The sequence below is a fragment of the Eptesicus fuscus genome, chromosome 6 (genome assembly GCF_027574615.1).
Source record: "Eptesicus fuscus isolate TK198812 chromosome 6, DD_ASM_mEF_20220401, whole genome shotgun sequence".
In the NCBI taxonomy this organism is placed as follows: Eukaryota; Metazoa; Chordata; class Mammalia; order Chiroptera; family Vespertilionidae; genus Eptesicus; species Eptesicus fuscus.
This window is the reverse complement of record NC_072478.1, coordinates 56,479,524-56,505,087: the sequence shown is the minus strand read 5'-3', so window position 1 is coordinate 56,505,087 and position 25,564 is coordinate 56,479,524. Positions and strand designations below refer to the sequence as shown.

The 25,564-nt window shown below is 39.9% G+C and overlaps 1 protein-coding gene across 1 annotated transcript in view; it reads left to right on the top strand.

Annotated features, from left to right (window-relative positions):
* Positions 1 to 388: 388 nt before the first annotated feature.
* The window catches only part of HHIP (hedgehog interacting protein), an 81,688-nt gene continuing 56,512 nt past the window's right edge, over positions 389 to 25,564 (top strand). Inside the window, exons 1-4 of the mRNA XM_008143845.3 lie at positions 389 to 667; positions 6,504 to 6,696; positions 13,249 to 13,405; positions 14,243 to 14,444. Coding sequence (XP_008142067.1) covers positions 389 to 667; positions 6,504 to 6,696; positions 13,249 to 13,405; positions 14,243 to 14,444 — 831 coding nt within the window. The remainder of the gene's footprint in view (positions 668 to 6,503; positions 6,697 to 13,248; positions 13,406 to 14,242; positions 14,445 to 25,564) is intronic.

Sequence of the window (25,564 nt, the reverse complement as noted above, 5' to 3'; positions counted from 1 at the left end):
TGTCTCACCTACACCACTCCCGTTACACGGACAAGTGAACCTCTGTGGCCGGCTTCTCCTCCTCTTCTTCCAGCTCCTTCTCCTCCTCCTCCCCCTGCCCAGCCGCAGCAGGGAGCCCCTAACCCCACTGACACTGGCACAGCTGTACACGGTGTCATCCGCACAACTTTCTCTCGCTCCTCGGGCTCCCCCGAGGCATTGGACCCGTCGCCTCGCCTTCCATTTTTTGCAAAGTTGCATCGCCCCCACCCCGCCACCTCCCTCTGCCTCGAGAGTGTCCCGCCGCCCCGCAGCCTCCTCCCGGAGCTGCTGCGCCCTAGTGCCCCTGCCGGGCAGTGGCGTTCCCCCCACTCGCCCGCGCCCAGCCCCGGCCGCTCCGGGCAGACGAATGCTGAAGATGCTCTCATTTAAGCTGCTGCTGCTGGCCGTGGCGCTGGGCTTCTTCGAAGGAGATGCTAAGTTTGGGGAAAGGAGCGAAGCGAGCGGAGTGAGGAGGAGACGGTGCCTGAACGGGAACCCCCCGAGACGCCTGAAAAGGAGAGACAGGCGGATGATGTCCCAGCAGGAGCTGCTGAGTGGGGGAGAGATGCTGTGCGGGGGCTTCTACCCGCGGCTCTCCTGCTGCCTGAGGAGTGACAGCCCGGGGCTGGGGCGCCTGGATCACAAGGTAGGCACGCACCCCCGCCTCGCCGCCGGGGAGGTTGGCACACGGGCCGGGTGGGCTTCCCGGCGGCTCCGGCAATGCTGGTGGCTGGAAGAAGGGCGACCTTTGTTTGGGGGGGGGGGGGTTCTTTTCGGTAACTTTTCTAAAGCGCTGGCGTGACGGCGTTGTGTGTTGCTCCGGGGTGCGCAGATCCCTCGCCCGCCGCCCCCGGGAGTCCGCGGTCGGGATGCTGTGCACCACTGCCTGCCTCGGGAAAGGAAGAGCTTCTGTGGTACCCTCCTCCGGGGCCGGGCAAACATTTTAGAAAGAATCGCGATTAACAGTGTGTTTTGGATCGAATAGGGCACTGGCTGCGGTGAAACTGTAAATTAAGGTGGCTGTGGTTTCCGGTTTATTTTTTCTGGAGTGAAGAGATGTGTGCAGCTTTCTCCACGTGCTCGGTTAAGGGAGAGGGCTGAATCGTGAAGGATGTTGAAGCACGGTTGGTTTAGGATCCCCAGCCCCGTCAGAGGGGGGTGTCTAACGTTACAGTCGTTAAATAGCGAAGAGGGGGAAGTCCTGGGATCTCCCGTGGAGAACCCGAAAAACTGGCGAGAGAGAGTTTGCTGGGTCGCAGTTGTCACATAAAACGGAGACAGTTCTCCCTTCCTGGTGGTAATGCTTTGTAATGTTGTCAGTTCAGGCTTTGCCCTGGTATTGAGCTGCCTGGGAAGATCTCCTCCAGAAACTTGTGTCAGGAGTAAGGGCATTTATATTTTCCTCGTGTTAAGAAGTTTAAACAGATATGAAAAGGGTTGCTGGTTGATTGGAAACACAGGCTTATTTTTGAGTGTGCAACATCTCGCGTGCCATGGGATGCAGTAATGTGTGCGGTCTGCTGTCCTCCTCCGGAGAAAGCCTGGGGGACCACGTCTTTAACCATCACTGCGCGTGAAATAAACAATCAGGTGTCTTTGCCCCCCCCCTCCCTTTCCCCATTTGAGGTTTAATTAAGAATTCCTCTGTTACAACACTGCAGTTGTCAAGGTCTGAGAGACTCTTGGAAAACTTCTGCTCCAGTCTTGCTGGCCCAGGCATAATAATAATTTAAAAAAAAATACCCAGGCTGAATCTAATTTTTATGCTCAGTTCACGGTAGATTTCACTCTATTCTCATGTAAACAGCTCCTACGAATCAACATATGTGTCTGGGTGGTATCTCTCACTTTGTTTTGTAACAAAAAGCCATATTGCATCATTTAATTTGCTCAAGTCATGCAAATAGGAAAAAATCAATAGGACAAAAAGGGGTCGACTTATCCTCCTCCCCACTAAACTGCTGCCCACACACAGAGCCCTGTTGCTTATGGCAAAAGAATAACAACAACACCATTGTGTTTGTTAGTTGGTTCACTAATGGGTGAAACTAGAGAACATCATTCTCTTTCAGTCCCCAGCTCTGTCCAAATGTTCATGCCTTTTGAGGGAGCATTTGTCCAACTCCCTCTATTCCCAGATGAGTGAGAACTGTCTTGCTGCAGGTTTTCAGCTGCATCTCGCTCTTTATTCTTACCATATGCAGCAGTGGTCTGAGATTCAGGGAACAGATATTCCAGCATTTTATTCAAAAACAATGTCATTAAGCTCCTGTGTTGTAATTGAATTAAATGACAGAAGAGCTACATTCACATCATCTGCAGGGTTTTACCAGGATCTCAAAAGAAGCAGGAAATTTAAAGGAGGGTTTAGAAATATTTGCCATTAAGTCTCCCTGTGTGCAAGTGTATACTGTGAGTACCCCCATGATCTGCAGACCCCTGCCATACTAAACATGAACATGAAGAATGAAAACTTTGTTCTTAACTAAATGTAGTGGAGATTGGAGTTGGGGGGGAAAGGGGCTGATGGGAATTATAATCCTTAAGAGAAGTTATATAAAGCTTTTTTTTTTTTTTAAGAAATCATTCTTTAGGAAGCAATCTGCCACGTTAGCTATCCACATTCCTTTTTCCGTTTTACGTGCTCTCAATCTCCAACAAACCCCGACTCATTTGGGAAATGTGTGTGAATTAAATTTGGTACACTAGACTTTGCTGGTTTCATTACAAATGGTTTATAAACCAACAATACTCAAATTGTGCAAATCAGATATTTGATATCACTATGCCTATGCATTCTTGACCTATGTTAGCTCTCAAGTTTTAATAATTTTAAAAACATGTTATTTTATAATAAACATCACTGTTTCCCTTCTTTCCCTAAGCTTTCCTGGTTTATAATATATGTTATGGTCTTATTTCATCATATGTGGACAGGAGAGATGATGGCTTTTTGAAAGGATCCTTTTTTGTGGGGGAAAAAAATGATTTCCCCCAGAAAGATTTCTGCAACTTTTCAAGAAACTATAGGAGTAGCTTTTTCCTATGGGAAGAAACTTCATAGACAGATAGTAGCAAACTATGGAGGAGTATTGAGCATGCTCAGCTGTGCCAGTAAGTCTAGTTTCCGGACTCACACATATTCTTTCATGTAATGAACTAGCATTGAGTTCAATTCTGTAGCCATGGTATTATGTTTTTTATTTAAATATACTTTAATGTTTTGTTCATTTTAATCATTTTGAGTATTGTAATGAGATGGCTAACTACTGTTATAAATAACTACTGCCAAAATTTAGGAAGTTATATTGTCTTAATATTTTTGCAGCTCCTAAATACAACCTGCTAAAAGGATCTAATTCCCATTAGCCAAATTGAAACCGCTACCAACTGAAACACCCCCATTTCTAAAACTTAACTTGTAGCCACAGAAGCATAGAAGATCTCCCTACCTTGGGTGGTTTCACAGCCAAAGCTGTCAAGGAATGGGTGAAAAGTAATTGTTTTCAAGTGTGCCCTTTTACAATCATTTGTTTGCTCTGGCTCTTTCAGGGACAAAGCCTATTGTTGAACACATCCAACTAAACAAATAACTCATCCTGGGATCCCTTTAACAGCTGCCTTAGTACAATGATCTATTTACATATTAGCCTAAAATTGAAACTGAACTCTTTAATGACATAATCCAGCACTATAGTCCAGAGACCCATGTGTTCTACCCAACAGCTGAAGAACATTGTAGGCATATGATTTTTAGAAATAACTTTTTAGGTACCAAGTGATCTTAAGGTGACATCTTAATATACTGTCATGTATTTTCTCCTTTTGTCTGCTCATCAAACCCATGTGGGGGCCTTTCTATCCTCATTGTTTAGTTACTTGATAAATAAAGAGAAATACAGAAGGTCTCTGTCACCCATTTTACTACTTGTTGATAAGCTATAGTTGTAGGCCACGCTTCACTGTGTATTCCAGGATTTATCTTACCTTTCTTCTATGGGTTTTACTTTCATGTGGCTCAAGATTAAAGGATGACCTGCCAGATGTTATAAATTAGTCAGCAACAGCCACAGTCATTACTAGGCATGCTGTAATAATGTTTCGAAGTTTTACATGATTTCCAAAGTATATTTAGTTTAAACCACTATAATTTGATGGTTTCGTATATGGCTTTTAAAAATCGAAACAGGAAATTAGCTTAAATTTCTTCTTAAGATTGATGACATTGTCAGATATAAAGTTAAGGACCTGTATAGACACAGACACATAGGCTGACAAGAAAAAAAAAAAATTCCCTACACACATACACACAGCAGTACACATCTGTCTAAAACAGTGTTGCAGCTTGGGCTGAGTCAGTTTAATTGACTTCAGTAAGACTATTGGTTCATTGAAACCAAAGCCAGAATGATGGCTCTATCTATCTTCAAATGGGTATTTACACTGCAGACCTCACACAGAGCAAAATGTTACCATCCTGCTGGGCCAGAACAGCATGAAACTTTACAAAGAATAATATTATACTTGATTTCAGATAATTTATTGAATCCTATTTCTGAAACTTTTGATGAGAGATCTTGTGGCCAGGACACATTCCAAAAATTGTAAAAGAGAAAATTCTTTAGGCACTAACTTCAAGCTCTTCCTGGACAGCAGCTGGGAGAGTATATGGGGATCATTTTGTTTCAGCTATAAAAAAAAAAAAAAAAAAAATGGAAGCGTGCATATTCTCCATAAAACCAAAGGTAATTACATTGCAGTTTTTCCGCCAGCAAAGGAGGTGGTTTCAGCATCCTGCAGTTGTTTTGTTCTTAGAGGACTGCTGTACGATAAACAAACAGAACCAAGTTGAACAGTATTAATATTGAATGGATCTGGTGAGGTCTGCCAGAGTATGGACAATAAAAGACATTTAAAACATTCTTGGAATGCAAATTCTAAGTGTCTGGTGTATATTTCCTTTTAGAAAACTTTAACCATTTAAGCAATTGTCATTTAAATAAGTTGATAAAAATTAAAGGGTACATATAATTGTGATTAGAAGTGACTTCTGAATATTGTAGATAGTTACAACATATTGTAAATTTTTTTCTGAAACTGGGTAACTTCTATGGAATTTAAGTTGCTTTGCTCTTGAAGATCCAAATTTTGTGATCACCTAGAATATATTTATTCTAAAAAAAAATAGAAGCCATACTATGTACTCAAATTAGAACCTCAGTTTGTGAGTGAAATATTTGCTTTAAACAATGATCTATATATTAAAATATTAACTCCAGTTCATAGTTCTAAAGAAATGATTAGGTACAGATATAGTTACATAAATTGGGAAAAGGTTGAAAATTCAATCCCATTAGGGTTTTTTTCAATATGAAAAATCAGTTATTGGTTTAGACAGCACTACATTTCACATCTCGAGTATTGTGCTGGTACTGTTCCTCTATATTAATTAGAGGGACTCCTGAAATCAGTTTTTTAAAGTTAGGACTAAGGCACTGAGACCTAACCTCAGTGAATCAATGACACCCAAATTGGTCTTACTGAAATAAAAGACATACTACTGTATAAATAAAGATAAAAGCATGCCTTTTCCCATCAAGACTTACTAAATACTATACAAAAGCACTTTTATTAGACTCTTGAGTTTATTCATGCATATAACATACCTGAGGAGCTAGTTAGAAAGTTTTTCCTGGCTAAGATATAATGAAAAATAAAAATTGGTCTTAAGCCAGTTTGATTCAGCTCCAGGTATTATTTTTATAGAACATGAAAGGCAGAAATTTCCCCCCCACTTTAGAAAACTTTCCCTATGCAATTTTAGATTGAATATTAATTAAAATTAGAAAAATGTAATTCAAGTTAACATCTTTGAGAATATCAAATTAGGAATTTCAGGAGTGAAATAGATGTTTACCCAAGACACAAATAAACCATACATATTTTTTTAAATTCTGCTTTACATATACAGGGTGTCCCCCAAAAAGTGTATATACACTCATTTCTGTAGATTCTTTTAAATTTTGAAAATGAACTGTATGTTAATAAACACTGACTTTATAATCATTCAAGGTGTGTACATTTTTTGGGGGGACACCCTGTTAGTGGATAAAGGTATTTGGAATTTTAAAGTTAAGTATCGGTCACTATACACTTTGAAGCAGAGTAAAGTGATAAAGAGATAAAGGGTCTCACTATAATTGTCATTTAAAATTTTTTACACCTGAAAGGCAGGTAAACCACTTTGATTTGCAAGAGTAAGAAGACTTTTGTCCAACCCCTACCCTTGGCTCTCCCATCCCACACAAGAGAGGACTTGTATATCCTCATAAAGGCATTCTCTGTGGTCACATGGCAATTCTTTTCAGACAACTATATTGGCTAAATCATACTTTTCTAGTTACATGATTACAAAATAAAAAGCAACGAAACCTAACTTCGCATCACTAAAAAGGAGTTTATTTCTGATTTACGGCTTTCAGATATTTTCTGTGAACAACAACACCGAATGTGGGAAGTTACTGGAGGAAATCAGGTGTGCGCTTTGCTCTCCATATTCTCAGAACCTGTTCCACTCACCTGAGAGGGAAGCCTTGGACAGAGACCTGGTCCTCCCCCTGCTCTGCAAAGACTATTGCAAAGAATTCTTTTATACGTGCCGAGGCCACATTCCAGGTAAAGATGCATGCATTACGTAAACTGCAGAATATCCTTCCAAGATACCTGTCCTTAAATGCTTGCATCCAGGAGTCTAAATTGTATCTCATCTTTCAACAAGCCTATTCTTTCCTCATAACTAACCTTTCCAAATTTGTAAACTTTTATTGCTGCTAAATGGGATTACTGTCATTTCGGTCCACAAGGAGTACGTTGGTTTTGTTGAAATGTTCTGCTTTTTGTTGTTGTTAAATCGGTAATACAGCCGGTGATTTTTACACATGTTAGATTATCAGTACAAATTTCTTACTGGTTTCTCCTTTACCCACCTACATCAATATATCAAGACAGCCTCCCCCTCTACACAGTGGACACATAAATGCAGATTGTCCACTGACTTTTAAGGTATTCCCTTAAATAAGATACAATTAAAAAAAAAAAAAAGTAAAGCCGTACAAAGCACTTTGACATATAATGACTAATTTGCACTTCAAAAACCCTGGGAGATAGGTAGGAATTGTCCACTTGATTGATAGGACACCTGAGGCTCCGGAGGCGTGAAATGCCTCGCCCTAAGTTGTGCAGTGAGAAAGTGATAGGGTGCACAGAGAAGTTCTCATGCTGACAGTCATCCAAGTCTACCTGGTCACTATCATGTTTTGGACCCTAATAAACATGTACATTCTTGGGCATTGATTAATTTTACCATCAACTGTTTGTAAACTTTGGTTGTTGGTTTAGTTGGAAGAATCAACATAGAGGTAGAAAAGAATTTAAGGAGACAGCTTTTGTTTAGTTAGGCAAAGTCACACACAAACAAATCTGGAGCTAACAGTGTAGAAAACTCCATGGCACTGGAGGAAAAGGCAAGCTTTAAGAACTCTGGGATGCACTTAGATAATTTTTTTTTCATTGCTATGCACATTTCACTTTTTTCTCTGACCCACAAAAAGTATAGATTTCCTTTTTTTTTTTTTTGCATTTTTTTTATAGAGCTCTTAATAACCTAAGAAAACATTTTGACTAGGGTTACTTGCTTCCTTTGGTATAGCATAACATGGTTCTAAACCCATTCAATGTGAAAATATTATTATTGTCTTTATAAACTACAGTCATGTTTCGAAGGCTTTTTTTAAGCCAGCTGTTCCTCCCTCTTTATCACATTCCCCAAAGCAAAGTAGAATGGGTCACGGTTGCCTAGATGGCCTGTCGAGAAGCGATAACAGATTAGGTCCCATAAAGGCCTGCTGCAAATTTCAAGTCTTAAAGGTTCGCCTTGACCACCGTAAGCTGAAAGTGATATGAACACTTAGCATTTTCATCTGCCTCTATCTACTTGAGTTCAAGACAACCAGGCTGGATTTGGGAACTCATCTGTGGGGGTCTTCCTGTATCTGAAGTTATTTTAGCTTCCAAAACAAACAACAGAAAGCGATACCCACTGTAAGAGGGAGCACAGCAAACAGCTCAGGAGCCAGAGCGGCAAGCACCTCACTCCCCAGATCAACATATGTGGTGACGAATGACAAATTTATTTTTCTACAGAGTTTGTATATATGTAAAACTGCTGAAGTGCATCAAGATGTCAAGTGCTTTTGGTGGCCACCCAGGCTGCCTTGAAAGATAACCAGATGAAAGCTCCACTCCAGTGGTGGACGGAGCAGCCAGGGCGCTTCCCAGGGACAGGCTAGCAGGCTGCAGGCACTCGCAGAGGGGGCCTTCCTCTGGACCCATCAAATGCAAATAATCGCTCTGAATACAGGTCCCCAGAGTAAGCTGTAATAACACTATTTGTGTTCCTTATGTTGATCAGTTTGTTAGCCAGACTGATCCTTGGCACGTAGGTTATCATTTCCTAAAGTATGATGAATAGGATGGTAATCTGCCCTCTGCCCTTCCCCCAAACCCAGAAGACTCTAGAATTCTAGAACACTGATTTTTCAGAAATTGCTCAAAAAGCAAGTTTGCAATATTTTCACCGTAAGTCTATTTAGTGACATGGTTTACTTTTAACTGAAGTTCAAAATGGTAAAAACAAAAAAAAAACAAACCAGCTACTTTGTGATTTTTTTTTATAAGAAACTAGTTAACATATTTTGACTATGCTTATTAATACCTCATCTTTCTGTAAATCAAAAACATGAAGAGGAAGGTATCCAAAGGTATGTATTTTGCTAAAGCAAATGCTGAAAGTGGTTGAAAATAATTCCAGAGACATCTTCATGTCTTCCTCCCTTGCCCAATACATCCTATATAATAAAGAGGTAATATGCAAATTCACTGTTACACCCTCACAAGATGGCTGCCTATGACCAGGATGGCTGCCTACGACCAGGCCGGCAGGGGGCTAGTGAGGGACGACCAAATGACTGAACGAACAGGCTCCGTGGGGCGACCAGGCCAGCAGGGGGTTAGTGAGAGACGACCAAACGACTGAACAGCAGGCTGTGTAGGGCGACCAGGCCAGTGGGGGGGCTGTGAGGGGCAACCAGGCCGGCAGGGGGTGGGGCAGTTGGGGGTGACCAGGCCAGCAGATGGGGGCAGTTGGGGGCAACCAGGCCAGCATGGGGGGGAGCAGTTAGGGGTGACCAGGCAGGCAGGTAGGTGAGCAATTAAGAGCCAGAGGTCCCGGATTGTGAGAGGGATGTCCCAGATTGGAGAGGGTGCAGGCTGGGCTGAGGGGACTCCCTCCCCCCCACCCCTGCCCCGTGCACAAATTTCATGTACCATGCCTCTAGTAAAAGAATAAATATGTAAATGACCTGTCCCTTTGCTTCACCTTCATGGTTTTAATAACACACCAGTCACTTTGGAATACTCTGACACCTGAAAGATAGCTACTTTCTAGAAACTTTAATGTAGAAATATTCATGACCTGCTTATCTTCCCCGCCCCCCTCAAAGTGAGAAAAGAATTTAAGTTAAAAATCACAAAAGTGAGGATACACCAGAGTTTTCTTAATCATAGTTGTGAATTTACTTTGGGAGGTAAATTCTTAAAACTTCTAAAAAGTACCAAAATTACAAAACAAAACACCACGGGAGCTGCTTTCTGAACACCACAGGTCTTCTCTTCTGCCTGAATCATGACGAACAGAGTGGGTGCTTGGCTGTTCACTAAGTGATGGCACACCACACTCGACAGCCTTGTTTCTTCCATTCATCGCTATCAAAATGATTTTTATCCCTCTAAGGCGTCATCTGTAGGTTACTGCAGTGTGAAATGTCTGTACACAATTAGTTCAATTGGTTTAATCCCGTTGCTAATGAGGCCAAGGTCATTTTTTCCTTATCATGATGAACACCACATGCAATGAGGAAAAATAACTTTTCTCCAGCACACATGCTGAGAGAAAAGCTAGAGCTGGGACTTCTCCACTGAGAATATTTATTCACATGTTAGTGTTTTATGGGGTGCTTCATGGTGTAGTAGGACTGGGTTCATGATCCAGGAGAGAAAAGTTCCAGGTCCAAGATAGTTGATAAGTTATCAGGAGTTTAAACAAAAAATATGGCTGCTGGAATAATCAGTGGACATCCATTATGAGTGGACTTGATGATAATATGATGATCCAAGGTGAGCTAGACACTCACTTTGAATAGGATGTGCTTCAGTTTTCTAAAGAAGGGTACCATTTGGTGAATTAATCTTCCCTGGCAGTAAATGGTAGCCCAATGTCCTGAACATCTCAAACATGGCCTTTTTTATGTAAAAGTCTTCTGAGTCTTCTGAGTCGGCTTCCTCCTTCACACTTAGATGACTCAGTGAGTCTAGAATTTGTAAAAAGCTCAGCGTAATTAATTGTGAACCTTCTGTTTTTGCTTTGTTTTTAATTTGCTAAAAGAGTGTGGTACCCCCAGGAACCACAGAGTTTATGAACCGGCACCATTAATCTTCTGATGTCCCATTTGAAAATGATTTTTCATTTCCTCGTTTGTCCCCAGCTAATAATTCCTTATAAAATGGAATCAGTCACCAGCATTGTTCCTTCATTTCCCCTTAAGATGTTATTGGTTTGCAGACTGTAAGGCTGGAATGCAGACTTAAAAAAAAACAGCAACAGCAAACAACCAAAATCGAAATTTCTTCTGAATTGTGCTTTGAAATTTTTCTATGACCCTGGAGGCAAACATCACATTAACACCAAATTTCTCCTTCATACATTCAGTTGTAAATATATCCATAGTCTGACAGTCTTCCTGAATGCATGGAGTTCTTCCTGCTTGATGGTCAATTTATATATAATAAACATATACTGTATATCTTATATGTAATGTAAATATATAGATATAGTACACATAATATATATGGTATAAACATATATAGTATATGTAATATAAATATGTAGGTATATAAGATATAATATATATACATATATACATAGAGACTGAACAACCAAACGACCAGTTGACCAGTCACTATGATGCGCACTGACCACCAGGGGGCAGACAGTCAATGTAGAAGCTGCCCCCTGGTGATCAGTGCGCTCCCACAGGCAACCATCGCGCCCCCCTTACCCCCATCTGTCTGGCCCCAATCAGTCCCGATTGGGGCGGGCTGGCCTACCAACCTCCCGCAGTCCCTCCTGCGGTCCCACCTGCTGCCCAGCCTGCCCTGATCAGCCCCGGGCCCTGATCAGGGTGGGAGACAGCCCCGATCACCCCAATTACTGGCCAGGCTGAGGGACCTCACCTGTGCACGAGTTCGTGCACCTGGCCTCTAGTATATGTATATATTTTTGGAGATATATATATCTCTGAAAAAAAAAAAAAGATCTAGCCCAAAACTGTTCAAAAAGTTTGATTTAGCAGCTCAGTGCTCCTTCTTTTTCCTCTGGCAAATTTGTTGGACACCCCTAGGCAGCTTTCCTCTGTCTGCTTAGCCATTAAAGACTGGAGGAGAAAAGTGACCTTTTGCAAACAGTGAATTGCTGCAGATGAGTAAATGTTGCTGCAGCATTCACCTCTCTCTTCAATGTCTAATCCCTGATTTTTTATTAAACAAAGATAACTTCTTCCAGCTGCCTTGCTCTCCCCTGCAAGGAGCACCCTTCCCAGCTGCCCTGCCTCCTTTTTCTGTCCACACCTCCCACCCAACCCCCACCCCCACACACATACACACATACACTCTCAAGGACATCTGCTCTTTCTTGCCTGGTTCCCAAAGATAAGATGTTTCTCAATAGCCTAATCAGATACTGGCCTTGAAGAATCTGCCTCAGAAATTTAGGGGTGATACATTTTACCCAAAAGTTAAGTCAAAAATCTATATCAAGTTTTAACATTTGGGACCCTCAGTTCCCAAGAATAGTTTTAGGTTTGAAGGGACTTTGGTCAAGCTCACAGGAAAGAAATATGTCTTACATAATCCATTGATAACCCTCACTTGGTTGTCCCCAAATTCTTGTTCTTAGAAATCCATGCAAACTAGAATGTATTACACAACTTCTGAATGTCAACTAAGTTACCACATGCCTTTATCACAACATTGATGGGGCATGATAATCTGATTTGTTAGGTAAAAATCAAAACATTAAACATGATGAAAGGTATGAGACCAAAAGCAGGAATTTAGAACTTCATAAATTTCATATAAAGTCAACTCTAGTAGCAACAAACTATTTTGATAGCAGAAATCATCAGAATATGGAAGTGAATCATTAATTAATATGCCCTCCTCCCAAAAAAACCAACACCTTATTAACTCAAATGTTAAAAGTAATGTCAAAATTATATTTGATCATAAAGTCCTCATCTTATTCAAATATAGCTCTTTTTATTTCATAAAAATTGTTACTATGTAAGCAAAATTATTTGTCTTTCAGATGCCTATATTGCATTTTTTGTTTTGGCTTGTTATAATTATTTTTCAGTGAAGGGTGATATGTCAGCTATTGTGCTTGAGAAAATTGAAAGGATATTTTAAATATAATTTTTGTCTTGCAAAATAATCATTTTCTCCTATGAGTGAAGTGTAGGAAACAGCACCTACATATTTGAAAATGATGGCTCTGTTATCAACATCAATTCATTATTCAATCATTCATTATAGTGTATAATGAATGACCTTGTGATAGTTATTAGATTTATTTTTAATCATATGTAAGTGACAATATAGTAAGAATTATAAAATGGCCCAAACTAGCACCTGATGGTTTATCTCTTTCTTGATTCTAATTTGCTCTTCTTAGGAAATTATTAGTACTCTAGGGCAAAAAATGCTGAATAGTGATTGGATAAGCTCACCAGTGCAACATGTGATCACTGGGGAAGCTTGAAAATAAATCAATGCAATAACAAGAAATGCTGGGTTTCATATAATGTGTATTTCATATGAGCCTTTTAAAATGTCCAATATGACATAATTTCACTTTTACTGAACATCTCAAGTTTTGATTAAAAAATGAAAATCCCAAACAAACAAAAAAAAGTTTTTCTTCCTTTTTTGTCTATATATTTTCCTAGATTATTCGTATAGTTCCTAAAAAATTCTTCCCTTGTGTTTTTATCTTTCCAATAGGATGTTTTTACATGCCACTATTTCTAATGAGGCTTTTTACATTTTTTAAAGGTTTCCTTCAAACTACTGCTGAGGAGTTTTGCTTTTACTATGCAAAAAAAGATGGTGGGTTGTGCTTTCCAGATTTTCCAAGAAAACAAATCAGAGGACCAGCGTCTAACTACTTGGACCAGATGGAAGAATATGACAAAGTGGAGGAGATCAGCAGGTTCATAAAGATAATGCTCTTTAACCTTTTTTTTTAAAAAAAAAAAACAACTAACAAATCTTGTGGTTTTGAAAGTGACTCATCTTTCTTTGCTTATGTCCAGCAGCTATACCCTCCACATGCTTTTTTCTTTCCTCTTTAGTAGTTTGCTTCTCTAACGTCATATTAGCGTAAATGCTTTTAATGCTTAGATTACTAATCTTGTTATGAGCTTGGCTTCTCTATGATTCATGTGAATTTTATGAGTATAGTTTTAACTTGAAATGTGTGCTTGCTGTTAGGTTATGATGCACATTATTATTAGCCAATCAGAGTTTTATAAATAGATCTTAGAACTTTCTCTCGAGCGCCCTTCTATAAGGTTTAATTATTGTGAGTAAAGCTCATTTTAATTATAGTCACTGAAAGATGAGATAATGAGCTTATGAAATTTTAAAATATATGTATTTTTGAAGCGAGGTGGTGTGTTAATGGTAGTTCTTTAAAAAACTTTTTTTAAATTTGTTCAATTACAGTTTATACTCAATATTATTTTGTGTTAGTTTCAGGTATACAGCATAGTGGTTAGACAACCATATACTTGACAAAGTGTTCCCCTCAATATTTCCAATACATGTTTTTAAATTCTCTTTTACTTTCTGATAGGGGGCTGTTTGGTTTTATTTCTCCCCAACTGAAAAGAATTTCAAAGAATCATATTGTGCCCTTGGGTTAGCAGCCCTTCAGGACCATCCAAACCATTGCTCCCTAGAGGAAATGTATTTTGAAAGGATGCTAAGTGCATCCCGTCCATCCTTCACCTTAAGCACCGCTTACCGGTTTCTTTCCTTTGTCTAGAAAGCACAAGCACAACTGCTTCTGCATTCAGGAGGTTGTGAGTGGGCTGCGCCAGCCCGTCAGCGCCCTCCACAGCGGGGACGGCTCACACCGGCTCTTCATCCTGGAAAAGGAAGGTTACGTGAAGATACTCACCCCCGAAGGAGACATTTTCAAGGAGCCTTATTTGGACATTCACAAACTTGTTCAAAGTGGAATAAAGGTTGGCTTTTTAAATTTTATTTATCTTTGCTCTGGCTATGTTAATTTTATTTTAGTGGTATCCTCACTAAAGGTATTTCTTTATAATAAAAGAATGTTTAAGGAGACAATAAGGAAACACCATAAGGGAACAATAACTATGGCAACTGAATCGGCACAATGACAATTTTTCTAACTTTATTTTTATTGTTGACACTATTACAGTTGTCGTCTCCCCCCCCCACCCACCCCCGCGTCCCTCCCCTTTAATGATGTTTGGTGACTAGTAAGCGGTGCAAGCAGATTGGTACTTGGACATGCTTTCCCTATGTAATTTACACATTTAAAATCAGTCTTGGTTTTATAAAGTATTTGTTGAAATGTTATTTAATAGGCATAATCCTTGCAATTGTAGATTTGTATATCAGCATTTGCTAGTACAAACAAAGAGGTCTTTTGGTTATTTTGGCAACTGCAAATCATTCTTTATCACATCTGTGTTTGAGCCTGTGTCATAAAAGATGCTACTTATACTGTGACTTCCCTGAATAATGTTTTTACAGGTAAGTTAAATATTTTTATCTATGGTATAACAAGCCATCTTGTAATATATTAGCACATCTTTTGCCTTCTTTCCCACTTCTCCAATTTGAGTTAAGTAATCTAGTAGGTATGTAAATAAAATTACCAAATTTGTTTCAAAAGAGAGTAATGCAGTATAGTATTAGCAGTACTAAGCTGTAAAGCAAATTGTGGCATTCTAAAATTGAGGCAGTGGAACAACTAATGACTATTTTAGAATGAAACAATTAACTGTATGCAATTGGGGAAGAGCTGTATATGATTTGAGAAGAACTAGTTATCTTTTTCAATTTTTAACCGGAAAAAACATTAAAGGAGGATTTATACTCTTCTACTCCTATAGGAATAAACTCCTCCTTGCTTTGTTGAGCTCTACTCACAGGTAAGAACATCAAAACAAGAACAAACAAGTTGGAAAAAATATATTCCTCAGATCTATATATTTGGTACCTACCATGTAAAACAATTAGAATGACTTAATTAGACTATAGGAAATGCCATATTGTTGGGACCACCCACCTCAACCTCATGTGTGACAGCATCACTGAGGCATACTGCCTAAGAGAGGTGCCTTATGGTACTTCCAGTCCCTTACGGAAAAGGACTTTGGCACCAAGACACAGATCATTTGGACAATCTGTTTAGCCCAGTAGTTTCATTTGTCTCCCAATAATTTTTTTCTTTAAAATTCACTGCAAATAATCAAAAGTCTCTTAAAATGATGCATTAGCACTTTGCACATCAGAGTTCAATCAATACATTCTGAAATGTGTTCTGATCAGTCACTGCCAGTGTCCCTAGTGAGGGTAGAATGAAGATGCAGCCACAAGTGCATCATTCAACAGCACTGTATTTTTCCTACTGTGCAAGCTGAGCAGGCTCTCCAGAAAAGAGAAATTGTCATCCCATCAATTAAAGAATGTCACTAGTAACATCTTGACATACTTCCTTCCAGTTTTTATATTAACATTGAATGAATTTTTCCTGAGTACAAAGCTAATACAGGTCCATATTAATAAATGCAGAAACATTCAAAAGAAGATGCTTTCTTATAGTTTTTATGCTAAAAAGCTTTAAAATAAAATTGAAATCAAACCATATAAACATCTTTTTAGCCTTCTTTCTTCACCTAATAATATGTCATGAGTATGTTACCAGATTTGGAAATTTTTCTCAATAAGTCCATTTCCTTTTTATGAGACATTTGGGATGACTCTAGTCTTTTCTATTTTATCATTGTAATTTATCATTCTTATGGATGACTTTCTTAGAATTCATAAAAAGGGCATTACTGAGTCGAAGGGCATCTACCATATACATGCACATTAACAATTTGCTCTGAAATATAATGTTTTCAAGTATTTGAAAGGTTAATATATAGTTTTCTAGTATTATTTTAGTAAAAATGTTGGTGTTGAAAGGATACGTATGAGCCCTAGCTGGTTTGGCTCAGTGGATAGAGCGTCAGCCTGTGGACCGAAGGGTCTCGGGTTCAATTCCAGTCAAGGTTATATGCCCGGGTTGTGGGCTCAATCCCCAGTAGGGGGCATGCAGGAGGCAGCCAATCAGTGATTCTCTCTCATCATTGATGTTTCTATTTCTCTCTCTCTCTCCCTTCCTCTATGAAGTCAATAAAAATATTTTTAAAAAAAGAAAGAAAAGATACATATGATAAAATGTAAATGAAAGAAATGAGCTAAGAATACTTGAAATTTTTGTTGTAAGAAACAACAACAAAAAACTGGTGTTCTTATTTCTACTTTAACTGTCTTCCTTTTATAGAGTTTCTTCAGAGTCTCTCTTTTTAAATGTATGCCCATTCACTGGGATATTCCATGAAAGTTTATCTTCTCTGCTATTGAGACATCGCATCGTGCCATAAAACTGCACAAGCCAGGCTGCAGCAGTGCTATGGTTCTGCTCTAGGCATGATTTGCAGGCCTCAGGAGAGCTCCAGGGCTTGAAATAAACTTCAAAATCCATTATCCTATGTAGGATGAATTATTACATAATATGACATATTTTAAAGGGCAATATTTTAAATTCTGTTTATCTTTGACACTTGTGACATCAATAAGATACCAATCTATCACATGGATATTTAAATGTATACTGGACAGTGAGTGTTGAGAATGAGACCACGTCCTTATCACCTCAAGGAGGTTATATGACAACTGGCCTGTATCTTAGTCTCCTTGGAACTCCTGTCACAAGTCATGGATTGGAAGCATTAGAAGAGGCAACTATAGATAGCTATGATGGAGCAGGTGCCAATACATTCGTGAGGTGACCCTACCATTGATTTTCGTGGTGTGTCCTTCAGAGACTTCTGAAGAGAAGGTAGTTTCACAGCTATTTCACAGTATTGTTTCAGGCTTCTTGTTATATGAATTGTTAGTGTGTTCATGGCAATATTCTGTTTGTCAATAATCACTTTGCATAAGTAATGCAAATCAGAATTTTCATAAATTATTATGCATATCACTTCTTTACTATTCTTTCCGTTTTAAAATCCCAAGAGAGAAAATAAAGCTGTTTTAATGGAGCACAGTATTGATGGCAATACTCAGATCACAGAATTAATAATGTATACTAAGCCTGACCTTCCTATGTTTGAAACGAAAACAAGACAAAACACAGTGGGATCCCCCATGATGTTAATTAATGACCAGCATGAGTGTATTCAATCAGACTTAAAGCGGAATTCCTGATTATAAGGCTTTCCAAAGCTAGTGCTGGCTGTAAGGGAATCTGGAGTTCCTTTTCTGCTAATTGTCAATTAAGAATTGAAAGTGACTCCTGGCACATGGAAAAGGACTGATCTTTTCGTGGCCAGGAGCTGGACTTGGTTATCTCCTTATTCTAGCCCTGATTCTAGCCAGCAAAGAGCCAGTCCTTCAGGGAACTCGGACAGCTCCTCCCTAAGCGGGTCCTGTTTGAGGCTAAAAGTGATGTCTTCTTTTAAACACCCAGGCTGTGCTGCCTGCGTTGTGGGAGATTTCAGTACCTGGGAGTGTCACTGTCTAGTTGCCCGGAGCAAAAGTTCTGTGCAGAAATGCAGAGCACAGGCGAAAGAATTGACTTCCTTTTGCTCTAGAAAATAAATTGTGGCATTGGATTAATGGAATAAATTCTATGCCATATGAATTTAAACTGCCATTTCATTTAGGAAGAGATCATGTCATTCACATCAGCTCAACTCCTGCAACACTGAAGTTTGTGAAATTGCCAAGTAAAGAGTGAATCAGAAATATGTTTTTAAAATATGCAGTGGTTAGACAGATCTTTGGTGACAGTGCATTGTACACGCTAACCACCAGTAGGGACATGGTGAAGAATGGCTCAAGTGCCCAACTGGTGAGGAAACTTAAAAGTTTTCTGTGTTTGTGCGTGTGTGTGTGTGTGTGTGTGTGTGTGTGTGTGTGGAGGGGGGAGGCATATGCATTGTTTATTATTGTTTTATCCCCAAAGGGGAAATTCCCAGACATTGGTGTTTTGAAATCTTTAAGTTGAGCTTATGTCTGAATCCCGAGTCAGAACTTCGGACAGGTACTAAAACCAGCTTTATCCCAAGTCCTTGGGAAAGATAGACCAGTGTTTTCTCAAGAATGACTACATAGTTAAATTGCCTGGGAACTTTAAAAAATTCCACTGCCCACTATCTGGGGTTAAACATATAGGCATCGGTATGTTTTTAAAGATTTTCCAGGTGATTTCGATATGTAGCCAATTTGAAAACCCTGGGTCTAGTGGTCGGCAAACTCATTAGTCAACAGAGCAAACTCATTAGTCAACAGAGCGGCGAACCGCATGTGGCTCGCGAGCCGCGGTTTGCCAACCAATGGTCTAGACCAGTGGTCGGCAAACTCATTAGTCAACAGAGCTAAATATCAACAGTACAATGATTGAAATTTCTTTCGAGAGCCAAATTTTTTAAACTTCTTCTAACGCCACTTCTTCAAAATAGACTCGCCCAGGCCGTGGTATTTTGTGGAAGAGCCACACTCAAGGGGCCAAAGAGCCGTGTGTGGCTCGTGAGCCGCAGTTTGCCGACCACGGGTCTAGACTAGGCCAAACTCTGGCTCAGACACACATTGATTTGAGATGCACTTTATCTGCCCAGCCTATGCGCAAACCCGAATACTGAAATGAACACTAGGGTCCAATAGTTGGACACCACTTGTCATTTGTCCTGTACCGTTGGTCATTTACTTGGCCTCCACACACTGCTTGTTCACTTTGATTGAGGAGATGAGCTAACTTGGGCAGCATGTAAGATTCTTGATATAAATTTTTGAAAACTGGTATTTAAAAATCTCAGCAATTAATTCTAATTGGACGGTGGTTTTACTCATTAAAATTTCCCCGGTTTTGTTCCTTTTTGGAATCTGGTATTTATCTAGTTGACAAAACTATTATCATCCCTTAAATATGTAGTTTGCTAAAAATACCTGAAAACCCCTTGTAAAAAATGACAAGGACACCAGACATTTCTCTAGTGTGATTTCACCAAACTTCTCCTGACCACCAAAGACTTGGCTTTGTGTGTGCTCAGCGGCCAAGACCAGCCTTCACCTGTCACCTACAGGCGGCCCTTGGAAACCAGCAGGCCTTCTCTCCGCCCCTGAGCTCTCCTGAGTGGTGGGGGACGGTGAGGCTCACAGCCATGGCCCTTCGGCTTGCAGCCCACGGCAGACAAAGCTGAAAGACTTGTCTGTCACTAGGACAAGTGTGACTGGACTCCTGTCCCTCTCTATCTACTTGGATCCTCATTTCAAAAGAGGCTTTTGGAAGCGGCCCTTTTATGGGGGGAGGAGAGGACGTGAGGCTGAAAGCTGCTGATTGTCCGGGTGACTGAGCCCATTGAGGTGCGGCTCTTGAGAGACAGCAGCCGAGCCCAGGAGCATGTGGGGAGGACGCAGGGTGCGCCGGGGCAAGCCCGACGGGGCGGCCTCTGATTTCACATGCTTGTAAATCACTCACATAATCACAAGCAGGAAAGCGGGGTTGGTGTCCTGCTTTTCTGAAGTTAGTCAGAGACCTAACCGTTCACATTTGCCTCTGTCTTCAGCTTGCGATCTGGTGAGATGTTAGTGTATTTTTGCGAAAGTGAAATGAATCAGAGCCCAAGGTAGAAGCAATTTACTTTCTCAAGTGGTATTGAGCACACAGCACACTCACCTATACATAAGGCGATACTGGGCCAGGTATCAAGTGCTTCCTTGGGAAAATGGTTACAGGTCTGGGTGTGCTCCGTTAACAGAAAGCAGCAAGGCCTATGTGGTAAACGTTACAAGAGAAGAATCACCATTTGGGAACGTGAAAAGTTTTTGACCTATCAAATTACTGCATTTGAAGTTGTTAAACCTCATCTGAAAGAGAATTGCTATAGTGCTAGAAATAACCATTAGGTAAATCCATTCCAAAAGTGGTCTACCACTTTTCATTGAATAGTCTTCCCCCAAATAAAAATTTTTCAATGTCTTCTCTTTTTTTTTGCAGCTTAAAATTCTGGTTCCAAACCATTAAATTAAAATGTAGACAAAATATAGATCTACAAGTAAAAATTTTTAATACACCTATTTTTTATATCAAGGTAGTAATGATATGGTATTAAACTCAGGTATATGTTATTGAATATTGCTGACACTCTACATAAAAATGTCCTGTACTCTGTGAAAAATGTTTTCAATTTTAAATCAGTTTTTATTTTAAATCTACTATGAATGTCCACAGAGAAAAGCAAAAATTCTCTTTGTGATGTGAAATAATCTCAGTGTAATCTTCTGTTTAGTTATGTCAGTTTTCATTTCTGGTTTTCTTATTTCTTTATTGTGTGGCCTTGGCAATTCTAGTGATAAAACAGTTTTATAACTATGATTGTGCATATATGTGGTGTATGCCAGTGTAATAAGCCAGCTTAATCTATAATTTATTTTCCAACGTGCATCCTCTTTTACCGAAGCAATGTACACAATGTCCCTCCAGTTGAGTAAAGAAAGGCCTGCCTTCTCCCACATAAGCCACCTAAGTCACAGCTGAGGCGAGGAAAGTTTTTACATTCAAGTCTTCACATTTATCTAAGACTTGAAGGACAGAGGAAATAGTCTATAAATCTGACAAGCCCTGTGGCAATCATTTAAAACAAGTGAAAAACCAAGAAATCTGGACCCTGAGATGGTCTCTGCCACCTTAAAAAACAGCAACAAACAAACAAACAAACATCTGATTGAAGCTGGCAGCCACCATCTCACTGTATGTGACCACAAAGAGAAAGAGACCTGTTGATGATATGAGTTGTTTTCCTTTCCAGTAACTATTTCATTTAATGAAAAGGAAATAGCAGGCATCACAAAACTGTCTCTAAACTATAGAAGGCAGCACAGCCCTCCCTTTCAGAAACATTCAATAGCTTTTCTTCCCCAATGCTACAGTCTCCAAGCAAGGCATCTTGTTAGCAAGACACCCTTGTCTTCCTTCTTACTCATCATAACCATTTCTTGAGCATTTACTTTGCTAAGCTGTTACATAGATCATTTCTGTAATCCTTACAGTAAACATGTGAGGCAGGTATAAATAGCCCATTTCACAGATGAAGAGCCTGAGGCCCAGAAGTTAAGTCAACTCCCCAAGATAACACAGCTAGTAAGTTACCAAGGCTGATTTCCAAGGCAGCTGTCTGAGGCCATGCTCACACTACAGACTCTGCTGCTACCAGCCTTCCAGCAGCAGCACTGCATAGGGCAGATTCAGGAGCACGTTTCAGAAGCAGAGATTGGACTGTTGGTGTTAGCATGCGCAGGACAATGAGGAGGCTGAGGGCATGGGTTCCAGACTCGGTTCCAGGCACTGCATCAACACGAGGGGCTGCGTGTGTGTGTGTGTGTGTGTGTGTGTGTGTGTGTGTGTGTGTGTTTGTTTGTTTGTTTTGCGGGGGGGGGGGGTTCTAGGCAAGTTATTTAACCTCTCTAGGCTTAGTTTCTTCATTGTGTAGAATGGAGATAATAAAAGGTTTCACCTAACACTTTACATGCAAGACCTCACACGAGTCTATAAACATTAACTGTTATCATCCATCTTACTAACATGAAAAGGAGGGCAAGGAAAGGAGAATGAGTCAGCTCCATGAATGACCCACTCACAAGTTCCAGTGGCCGCTGTGAACGACACCCTGCCGGTAGCAACAATATGGGATTGAATAATAACGTATGGAATTTCTGTGACGATGTTACCATTTGCACCAAAACTCTATGGCAATCCCACGGAAACAAAGTTAAATTGATGGATGGGTGTGGGTTTTCTTTAATCCAAACAGATAAATCTAGAATAGGTTTGTATTTGAATGCATCACTAGAGAAAGGCAACACCTCTGTTTTGCCAGCATCACCTTTCCACAGGAAGTGTAGGGCATTGCAGTCTGCCTCATTCAGCCAAAGCCCCCATCCTGGAGTTTGTCAGAGCGCATGCCTAACGATGATGAAGCACACACCAGCTGACCCAGGAGTCTGGCAGCAACCTTTCATCAGAACTTCCTTGCTTTCAGAGTAGTTTTTCTAAACCTGGATATTATAATAATGTATGTCTTTTTGTGTGTTTATTTTGGAACACGGTTTGTGTTGATCTGCCCTAGAGTTAATAAATTGTGGGATTTGCAAAGGAAATATACTGGGACTGAAAACTAAGAAGGCACGTATTTTTGCCCGCTAGCAATGACTGCTCAAAGCCCAGATTTAGAGCCTCGGGGTCTGGGGAGGGGGCAGTTGGGCAAGCTGCTGTAAAATTAACATGTAATGTCATGATATGGAGAGTGTACTACTCAAACAACAAACAATTTTTTTTTAAAAAAAGCAGATCAGCAGAATGTTCCAGGAAGTCAGGGAAGGGAAAACTTTAAAGAAAGGTTTCTCAGTTAAACAAAAGTGACAACAAACATCACTTAATGTGTCTGTGGAATGTGCGGAAGATCAGGTATAACGATGTATACATGGAATGACCTCAGCTACCTCCTTCCCAGAGCCCAGCCTACAACAGACACTTTTCCTGTCACATTAGCTCAGTATTTTATAGAAAATTTCCTAAATCTGCAAGCATGTCTGCCCTTTGGTTTGTCTCTACCTTTCTATGAGCGATTTTGGGAGCTCACGTAGCATTTTGCTTTTACCGGGCTTCTTTCATTTTTATATTTATATAATAAATACATAGATTTACTTATACAATAAATAATATTTATCTATTATAAATATGTCAATTACTACAATGTATTTTAATATATGTGTTGGTAGTATTCATCCATTGACATTTAGTTAAAGTCTATAAAGTCTGTGATTATGTTGAACTATCCTAATGGCAAGGGGGCCAGAACTAGGGACATATCTAAAGTGTTTTTTAAAACTGGATCACTGCCTAGAAATTAAAATCAACTTTGGACTCTTCAGTCAAACTGTGCTTTGGAAAATAAGGTGCAATTTATCGAGACCGTTCTGTAATATGTTTTAATGAGAAAAGCTTGAGAAAATCTTTTTCTAAATCACCTAATTTTCTATCCTAGTGTGACTTTGTGATACCAGGTGACAATGCATATGGTCACAGTGGCTCTCAAGAATTACCACCAAAAGGGAGGTAAAATTTGAATCAATTAGAGCGGGGGGTAGGGAACATCTGGCCTGTGGGCCCTATAAGGTCTGCAAAACGATTTGGCCTGGCCCTGCCAAGGCACTAGGGGTGAGTTAATGAAATGTTTGACCAGTTCTAGCGGGCTAAATTTTAAGTTGATAATTTTGTATGGCCTGCAAATGATGTTATAAATATCCAAATGGCCCTTGGCAGAAAAAGGTTCCCACCCCTGCAAGTAAATTTCCTTTTTATTCTATCCAGGCATGCCATATACAATTTCAATTTACATTTTAAAATATTGTGTAATTCCACAAGCCTGAACTCCAAATCACGGAAAATCTGTAAAAAGATATCATTATGTGTTTAAGATAAAATATATATTCATTATTCTACCATACATATATGTGGTAGGACAAGAACAGAAAAGGAGAACATTAATGAATTTGGTCTAAATTAATTCCGTCATCGCTAGCAGGTGAAATTATTTAATTCAATCAAAGAATCAATAAATGGAAGCTAATACAGAAATAAAACACTATGACAAAGGATCTTAAAGGTTTGTATACTGCCACAAAATTTTTGAGAAAGGAACATTCGTTTCAACTATTCAAAGATCAAATATTCTGGCTCTCTCTTTAAGAGCAGCTAAATAGTTTGCCTTTAAAAAAAAATTCTAATAAGTTGTTTCTAAACCAGCCTCTTATCCTAAAGCACCTTTGATCCAAATGGATCACAATCTTAAATAAAGTGACATCTGTCCCCAGGCTATTTCTAGATAGGGAAAACACATCTGCTCTAAGAACCCTTAGCCAACAGTTTGAAACTATTCAGAAGAATTCCTTTAAAAAAAGAAAAAAGGAAAAAAATTGAGTACACAGTGTGAAGGGAGGATGCTTGAGGTTGGGGAAAAAAATTAGGAAAGCACTAGTGTTAAGAGGATAAAAAGATAAGCAAGTTTAATTCCCATTAAATGGTTAGCCTTGCTCTGAAAGGTTTAGTGATGAGGCTCCCACAGTGAAAACGTCTCTGTGGATGGATGTGAACACACCTGTTCAGGAAAAGTGAAACAAAACCTGAACTGACTTCCCGCCACACACAGGTCACCAAACATCTGTCATAAGTTATCAATTACTAGCCTCGACTGGACTCAAGTCTGTGACCTGAGGTTGAAAAAGCCACATAGCTCATTCTCTCTCCTACGCAGCCTGTGGTTTTTCCCTGTACCACCATTCAAGCTTCTGTTTAAATCTCCAGGGGTCTGAAGATCAGATTGACCCCATGACATCAATAATGTATTTACGCCCGGGGTTGCTATGAACATTACCCGGGGGCTGATCTTAGCACGGATTCTGTGACTTGCAGTAATGTGACTAGCTCCAAAAACATTTACCTAATAGTTAGCATAGTTCCTTAATTGCACGAGTTTCTTAATTGCAACCTAGAGACAATGTGTCTTTGTGTGTGTGTGTGTGTGTGTGTGTGTGTGTGTGGCGGGGTGTGTGTGTTAAGATTTGGCTTTGATTAAATATCAATACATATAACACCTCTGCACACAGATAAACAAAAAACAAAAAACTGCTGAGGTGAGCTTCTTCCCTTGTAAATAATTAACTAGAGGTACCACCGAGTAAAACTTTTGGTGACAGCATCAGCTGTCAACACCTTTGATCCTAGAGTGTCACATTCCTGAAATATCACCTCAGTTGGAGAACTAGCCACTGCCTGGCCATCGCACGCATCCATGCCTGCACCGGGACACCAGTTCTGTCCTTCGTTGAGTGACTTGGAGCAATTCGCTTAACTTTCTGGGATCTCTGGAGCCTCATCTTTGAAGTCTAGGCTAAAGGACACCTTAGGTCCTTTCTAGCTCTAAAATTCTGTGCGAGAGAGAGGAGTGCAAGTGGCCAGTGTGGCTCTGGTGTGGGAAGTCCATGCTTGCCCAGGCTC